We start from the raw sequence: 8,698 nt of genomic DNA on the forward strand, positions 1-8,698 counted from the left end.
GCGCTTTTGACTCGTGCTAAAGAAGAGTGATGGACTGAGTAATTGAGCGCGCTGTCAGACACGCGCTAATGAGGAAGATAAAGACGGAATTGAGCTAACTGTGTTTCCCAATTCCTAATGATAAGAGATGAGTAGCGGCGCAGAGGGAATGACCGGCGGTCCGTTGTGCGTTCCGAAAGAACGCGTCTGCTTCATGTCTGCGCGCCTGTTTTACCCGAATGGAGCAACGCTGCACAAAGCCAAATAGCTGGAAGACAAGTGGGGAAATTACCCGTAATTGGAGACCGTTTAAAAACATAACAACTTCCTTGTTTCCTCAGCAGGGGGTTCGGGGCTGGGGAAGGCGTTTCCGATTAGAACTGGAGATGAGTTAGCAATAAAGCTACTGATCCAAGCCCAGAATCAGGCAGGAGCATTTGTGCGGTAAACCTTCGCAAATGCAGGAACGATCGATTCTGGAGGAGGCCGCTAAAGTCCAGGGTCACACCAGTCGAGCGCGCGACAAAATATCGGCCAAATTCCCGAAGCGAGGAGGCGGGAAGGAGCCAGCGGGGTTGGCGGAATATCTGTTTAGCATCTACGCTAAGCAACCGCATGCTAGAAACATCCAAACGAAGCATGAAAATATGTATTAAAAAGCCGCCTGGAAACACGGCGCGGCGTCCTTAACAGAGACGCGGCGGCGGTGGCAGGTTGTCACCGTTCCGCTGAGCAGGACAGCGGAGCCTCAGGGGTGTGTGCCGCTCCGCGCTGTGCCGCTCCGCGTTGCTGGGAGGCTGCATAATGATGTGGAGCATAGAATGGATTTGCAATGTGGCAAACAGAGACAGATGGCAGAGGGAGGACCGATGGACACACACACACACACACATACACACACACACACACACACACACACACGCACACACACACACACACACTCACACACACTCACACAGAAGAGAAATCCCTAAGGCGCCTTATGTATACCGCCGCTCGCTCACCCAAGTCAAGGGTCTCAGTTCATTTAGTTTCTAACTGTTATAAATTGTCTCACTTGACTCGATCTTCCCTCCCAACCGCAGCAGGTCTGCAGCAGGAAGTGGCCACACGCTCTAACGAGGCCACGAACACGACTTTGCAATAAGAGAGCGGAGCCATAATGGAGATAAGCCAATTAGCGGGAGGGGGTGAAACTTTCCGATGGATGGAATTTCACCTTGAGCTCTGCAGCGATGGAGTAATCAGTTATTAGCAGGATTAGAGCTCTGGTTTCACACCTGCGCACACGGGATCGATCGGCTACGTGCTCGCGTCCCGAGCCCCATTGTTCCGAGCACAAACACCTGAAACGCGAGAATCCGAAACGAACCAGCGGGAAAGGACGTTCTGGTGTACGATTCGCACACAAAGGCGAAGGGATCAATTTGATTCTCACAACATTTGACAAAGGGAGCTCGGGCGAGACGCCGGCTAACGGCTGCAGCTAACCGAGGAACCTGAAGCCGCTGATCAGACGCGGGACTAAACCGACTCCTGCCGACGATATGAGTAAAAAATAGAAGAAAACACGCAAATATAACCGCGCGCAGCACGACAATTAACGCCTGTCGTTGGGGAATTAGATTTCAATTAGCTTCCGCTACTTCTGGGCGCCCCTTGAGAACGCGGCGCAAAAACAAACGCGGATTCCTGGATGCACTAAATCCCTTTTTTCAATTAGCATCATGAAAAGACTCCACATCATTATTGTAGAAGCACAAGTTCAGCAATTAGCCACTTAATCTGTTTACCGCAATATTAAGGCCTCTGAGAGGCGGCGCGCTAGCACAGCAGCGTCTTTAGGACCATTTCAGTCAAAATTAAAATGACAGGAAACGTCCACGTTTGGTATTTCCACATGTTTGCGACCCAGAAAGAAGTCAGCCGTGAATCCAGGACAGAAGCCTGGTAGAAAAGCCCGAACTGCCCAACGATTATCGCTATCACGGAGCGAATCTCCCACCAACAGCTAAATAAGCAGCGTTTTCCACCTGCCGCCACACAAACGGTGTGTGTGTAAACGTCCTCCTGTGCTCAGTGTGGCCTCGCTCCCAATTCTGCTCTGACAAGAATAGACGCCGGGTCCCCGAACAATATCGGCGACGGGGCTGGAGCGCGGCGAGAGTCGCGGCGGTCGGTATCTTTATCTCTGTTCAGGAAAATTATGACTGGAACGTGTAGAGAAGTCTCCAGACTCTGGCCCCCAGGGAACCGCATGAAAAGGAGCTGTCGGATGAAAGAGCGCGTGACATAAAAAGAACATTATCTCGGCTAAGAGTTGTTACGGGAGGGAGGCGGCGTGCGAGCCCGACCAGCGTGTTAGCTACAGGCGACAGTGCAGGTTAACAGGCGCCACTTTGTTTGTTTGCATGTTTGGAAATATGAGAGCGGGACTCGGCGGCCTCGGCTCGACGCTTCCTCTGCCTCCTCTTGGTGTGAGGGAGAGATTACAACGGCGCCTCCGTGGAGAGTTTTAATCCCAAAAAGGTGATTGTGTACGTGTCTTTTTTATTCTGCCGCGTTTGAGATTAGTGACACATGGCTTGTCAAAGACTGGAGCCGCAGATTAGCCACTCGCTAATCCCTGGGAATTCAATGCTAATACAGACATCACGTATGCATGCGGCCGTACGTGCGAGCCCGCACTCTCACGCCTAATAACGCCGGCGCCGTTCTCCCCGCGGCGCGTCCTTGTGTTTAATTTGCGCTGATAGATCGTATCTGAGCGCTTAAGTCGACCCGGCACAAAAGAATCCAAACAGGCTGGAAGTTTGGTTTGTCAATCAAGACCAGACGCTAATCCAAAAAGTTTCTCTGGCTCCGTCACAAGTTGAGCAGCGTTAGCATCGCTATAGGAGACACAAAAAATAGCTCCAGGCTCAAAGGAACGAAGGAACGTTAGTTCTGTTTTAGGTGGTTCCGGCTCCTATGGGAAGGTCCGCTGCAGCGACCCCACCGGTGGGGGAGGGGCCCGGTCTGACGTCCACCTCTTCTGACGTCAGGTTTTAAACGAGGCTTCAGGAAGGATGAGCAACGTCCTCCAGACCCAAAAAAGAGCCGTTTTATCTCACTCAAAATCCCAAATCACATGTCAAGAGAAACGAGGGTTTCTGGCTTTGGGGCCTGTTCCAGTGTGGAATGGTTCACCCCCCCCCCCCCATTTATGGTTCTACCACAACCCACAACCACCCTCTCAAGGGTATTGAAAGGCCTTTTTTCTGGGACCAGGATCAGTGAAACAGAACGCAGAATCTCACAAAAAGATGCTACTTTGTGGGAGGGTGTGGGGGGGTGGGGGGGGGGTGGGGGGGGGTGGGAGTGGTCCCTGCGTGCGTTTACAGTGTTGGGGGGCTGGAACCAATTCAGCCTTCATGAATCCCACACACAGTTCGGGGTGGGGGCAGACACACACTGATGGTCGGTCAGAAAAGGCGCTTGATTCTCGTGAGATGACGTCTGTCAACATGCTGTGAGTATAAATATATATAATGTATATAAGCATCTCTGTCACAGGCGGTAGACGTTTACATTTTGGTCTGGTTGGGGCTAAAATGGGCCAATTAACTGGTCTGTTGCCCTCGTTGCAAGAGACACACACGAGGAGCAACTATGGGTCCAGTCTGGAAGAGCTCCATGAGGAAGTAGATTCACTGAAAAAAGGTCCCATTTCCAGGTAAAACTCTGGATTTCCACATCAAAGGTGAAGCTTTGATGCACCGCGGCTAAATTAGCAGGTTGAATGAGCTTAAATCTCACATGATCAGTTTGATATCAGCTTATATAAAGTCCCAAAGAGCCAAAAAAAAACCACCACACGTCCTGTTTTCATCTACTTATTTTTCATCTGTTAATCTTAAAACAAAGGGAAGTTTTTGCTTTCTGACCTCTTCACCTGCTTTTCGCGTCCACACTGAAACAAGGACCAGTTTATTGACAACGGACAGAACAGGTGGCACCTCGGCTGCCTGTGTAGCCGCTCTGGGGGGATGCGGGGGGGGGGTGGGGGGGTGAGAGTGTGTAAGCTCTGAATCCAAGCATGTTACCCTCCTTCTTTCTGTTTCAACTTTCTTTTTTAAACACCTGGACCAACAAAAGGCTGGCTTTGATCGTAGGAAATCCCTTGGCAGGGCAGCAGTGAATCCACAGTGGTGCTTCAGATGTGTGTGTGTGTGTGTGTGTGTGTGATGCAGACTGGATGCCAGTGCTGCTCTACTGAGGATTCTCAGCCTCGTGGCATCACTATAATGTACACAGAACATCACATGTTCTTCTTGTCAAAGCACGGAGGTGAAAATTAACATGCTTGCAAACACACACTGGCAGAGAGAGAGAGGGAGAGAGAGAGAGAGGGAGAGAGAGAGGGAGAGGGAGAGAGAGAGGGAGGGAGAGAGAGAGGGAGCGAGAGAGTGGGTCGAGCGAGGGAGAAAGAGAGAACATCTTGTTTCTCTGGTGTAATCAGCAGCTCCGCAAACACACACACAAGGCTGCTTGTTATCAGAAGCTTTCCCACGCTGCTGCGCTACAAAGCTCCACACCAGGATGGGAGGACGGCGTGAGGGAGGGATGGACGGAAGTACAGAGGGATGGAGGGATGGAGGGATGGAGGGATGGAGGGATGGAGGGTCAGCGGCCCTTCAGCGGCTTAGACTCACTGCAGGGATAAACACAACCCGGAGTCGGCGGGGGAGGCTCGCATTTAGGCTAGCGAGAGCAGCGGTCCAGGCCAGACGTGCCAACCGGCCGGGCCGGCAGACAGACAGGCAGACAGACAGACAGGCAGACAGACAGGCAGGCAGACAGGCAGACAGACAGACAGACAGGCAGGCAGGCAGGAAGCAGACGAAGCGGCAGGGATAAACAGGCATCCAAAGAGGGTAGACGCAGCAACAGCAGAGCACGTTTCCCTCCTTCACACCTCTCCTCCCACATCAGCTCTTCTATTCTGGAACATCTACGTTCGTTCTCTCTCTCTCTCTCTGTCTGTCTCTCTCTCTCTCTCTCTCTCTGTCTCCACCCCTCTCAGCCATGAGCTCTTATGTAACCATCACATTTGCATAACAGGCCTCTTTCTCCGGCTCTGGCGCGAGACACCGCCGGTGACACGTCAAGGCGAGCGGCGGCCTTCGCGCTACGCTAGGTCCAGCCAAGGACACAGGCCCCGCCTTCCTGCCGGCGTCGGTACCAGCTGGCGGAAGGGGGGCTGAAACAGCTGTCAGTCACAGCGCTTCGGCCAGGGACGGACTTCCTTCAGGAGGAGGGCGACCCGCCTGCTGCGCCCGACCTGTACAATAACAGGCCGGCGCTGAGTGACGACTGTCGGGATCAAGCAGCCGAGCATTATCCTCGAGCGAGGGAGAGCTGAGCAAAAGAGGCGGATGTGGCGAAACCTGTCCCATGCGTCGGATGCTCGCCGCCCGATTCATTAAGTCCAGAAGGGCCTAATCCTGCCTGCTCGGAACAAAAGGGTCAATTAAGCCAACCGCGAATCGCCCCTCGCCTGCCGTCACTCACGAGGAAGAGGGCGCTTCCAGGTGCCACGCACGCCAGCACGGACGCGCCAGGTGCCGGAATTCCTGACCCGATCCGAGGCGGGGAGAGGTGGAGCTAGCATGAAACGAGTGGAGGCCGGCGGAGCATTCAGGAGAATTCCAGGAGGAGATCTGGTGTTCCCGCACGCCACATAAAACCCACCGAGTTTGGACCGTGCAGCCACTCGGTTAGGGATGGGGGGGGGGGGGGGGGGGGGGGGGGACAGGGCTGAAGGCTTCTCAGCAAAACTGCATCCTTAAAATAGGGGCCCGCTTTAAACCCAAATTCCGCCTCCCGACATAAATAAATCATTCATGGGATCCCAACATAGCCCGACGTTCACTTTCCCCCCCCATTCCCACACTGTGCTGGTCCAACCCCCCCCCAGCCTGAGCCCGTCTATGAAGGAGGCAGAAGTTCTGCTGAGGCTCCACTCCCGTCTGTCTGCTGGATCCAATCTGATGCGCACGCTCCACCACTGACCTCACACCGTGACCTTGACCCTCAATGACGCCACAGCAGTCTTTAATATGGGATCCTTTGTTCTTGATCATTTGCACAGATCAAAGCGAGATCTGCAGTTCGGTGCTTTTTGGGGGGGGGGTGGGGGGGGGGGGGGCGCAGCGCGTCTATTGTGTCACTCGATGAAACAAGACTTTGCAGGCAGTATGAAGTTGTTTGCAGGAGCCGCGTGCGTGGTAACCACAATGTTGACTGTGTGCGCACACGCCGCCGCGTGATAAAACGAGCGGAACGAAAAAGAAAGCGGAAACGCGCGCAGCTTTCGCAGCAGCTCCGTGCGTGCGTGGTTGAGGGTGAGGTGTGTCGTTTTTGATTTTAATTAGGCTACCCCCTCACGCACGGAACACGGGGTCGTGCAGCAGAGGAGCCGCGCCACTGTGTTTGGAGGCGGGGGTCGAGTCCCGGTTGATTTGCGCAAATGGGATTTCCCTCGTTCCTGAATATTAACACCCGTGACAGACACGCGCGCGCACACGCTCGCTCGCTCTCCCCTCTGTCTCTCTCTGTGCCCAAGCTCCTTCAGTTGTGCACGTATTCAGTGCACGTACACGCGTGCACACCCAGAGAGAGAGCGCTTCTCTCTGCCAGGCAGGACCGTGCCGCGCGTAAAAGCGTGCGTCGAACGCACTGCGTCCTGCAACATCACCCAGCCCCTCCACACCAGGCGCGCGCACGTCCGCGCAGAACTCACCTTTAAAAAGAATCCCATAAACAGTGTAGAGGGTGAAAATCAAGCGCGTCTTGACCATCATCCTGCCGTCCTCTCGTGTCTTCCGGGCGCGAACTTCTCGCCGTCTCTCCCCGCTGGACCAGGAGCCGGAACCGGGCGGCTTTGTCAGCTATCCAGGTGGACTTAACGAGGCGCGTTTCTTGAAGAGGACTTCACAGACCGTGATGCTTTAGGCTGGGGACTCTCCGGAACAGACAGGATTTTGGGTAGTTTGGTTCGGTTCGGTTCGGTATCGCCTGAATCCCTCCCGACACCAGCGCGTCCTGCTGTCTGCGCGGCTCTGCCGTGGCGCTCCGTCCACAGCGAGGGAGCACGAGTGGATTGTTTGAGTCCCGCCCACTCCGGCTTTGACGGACGCGGGCGGCGAACCAATCAGGAGCGAGCAGAGACTGGCAAGTCGCGAGGCGGCAGTGGGGTGGGGTCAGCGCGTGGGCCACACTGCAAAAAATACCAGCTGACGTTAGTTCTAATGGACACTTCAGAGAATAAAGGCCATTTAAATCGGTTCTCTCCTAATGTAAGTCAAAGTCTGACGATGCAACTCCGTAAATGTAAACATATATTTGGCATCATTTATTATAAACGAGCAGAGGCTTGAAGAGCAGAAACCAGAGAGATGCAGCAAAGATGAAAGGTTGATGTCTCAGCTGCATAAATGGGGGGAAGAAGCTGGAGATGGAGATTTAACTGCAGGAAATGACAGTGGTGCTCAGCCCAGGGCCCTTGTTGAAGAGGGATTCTGATACTGTCAGCGAGATAAGGTTACAAGGGGTTTGGCTTCTTCTCCTTCCTCTTTTTTCCTTTTTTTTTTTTTTGTAGTGTGCGCACATTACGAGCCCAGAATTCAAAACAGAGATGAAGCATGGGAGTCAGAGGTTCTCAAAGTGGGATTCTGAGAGCCCCACGGGTCCTTGGGTTGCTTCAAACCTCCTCCCCAGAAAATCTATAGATATATTTTTCTCTTCCTGGCATCACGTGATCAGTCAAATCCAGAGAGAGGTCCGATCTGAGGCTGGACTCGAGGCTTTTTGTCTGATAACAGACAGCATTTCGTGGGTTGAGGAGATGAGGGGCAGCTACAGGTGGCGCACAGGTGACGCACGGAAACACCTAATAACGTGAAGACGGGCATCAAAGCTCCGCAGTCTGAGGAGAAACCGCAAGGTGCCGTTTAATAACGCGCAAATTTACCTAAAAAGGTGTCTAACGGCACAATAAGAGATGCCACGTTGCGCATCCGTTGTTTGCATTTACATATCTTCATATGAATTCTTTTTTTTCCTGCTGTCATTAGCAAAACCATCATCACCCTCCCTCGGATCGCATCTCCGGCCTGATTATGCGATGCGATCTGTAACCGTCTATGCATTATTTATATTATTAGTTGGGCTCGCGATGAAGTTGCCTGCCAGAACAACAACTCATCACTATTTCAGTCAGACAAAGAAGCTGCAGAAATCTTCTTCACCGGATCTTCAGCTGCACTCACGTTGGAAATAAGCGTGTTTCATGAAATGACAAATCTCTGACTTCCAACCTTCATTTCGGTCATGGTTTCGACCCAGCACGTCCTGACATTAGCCCGGTGAAGCTCGTCCCACCCTAGAACTTCCGGGTCATTAGCGGTGGTGCTAATTAATGGACCACGCGCATCTCCAGCGTGGCTGCTGGAGCTGATGAATCTTTGATGGAACAACCTTGCGACGGGTCTTCGGCAGACATTTACATGTCGTGTCAAAGCCCGAGCAGAGTCCCTTTCAGCTCCAAAGTGTCTGAAAGCCTTGAGAGCACAGTGGGAGCGAGGGGACAAATGCATGCTCTCAACCCAAGATCAACAAAGACACGCGCACTAATGCGTTTTTTTGCAGGCGTGGAGCTCCTGGAGCCCAGAGATGA

At 53.2% G+C, this 8,698-nt stretch overlaps 1 protein-coding gene across 3 annotated transcripts in view; it reads right to left on the minus strand.

Moving 5' to 3' along the window:
• Positions 1 to 7,121, minus strand: part of LOC101078130 (cell adhesion molecule 2-like) — a 129,180-nt gene extending 122,059 nt beyond the window's left edge. For all 3 annotated transcript variants that reach the window (XM_029847935.1, XM_029847936.1, XM_029847934.1), the window contains exon 1: positions 6,764 to 7,121. In XM_029847935.1, coding sequence (XP_029703795.1) covers positions 6,764 to 6,824 — 61 coding nt within the window. In that variant the 5' untranslated portion in view covers positions 6,825 to 7,121. The remainder of the gene's footprint in view (positions 1 to 6,763) is intronic.
• Positions 7,122 to 8,698: the final 1,577 nt, after the last annotated feature.

The sequence above is a fragment of the Takifugu rubripes genome, chromosome 15 (assembly GCF_901000725.2).
Source record: "Takifugu rubripes chromosome 15, fTakRub1.2, whole genome shotgun sequence".
Classification (NCBI taxonomy): Eukaryota; Metazoa; Chordata; class Actinopteri; order Tetraodontiformes; family Tetraodontidae; genus Takifugu; species Takifugu rubripes.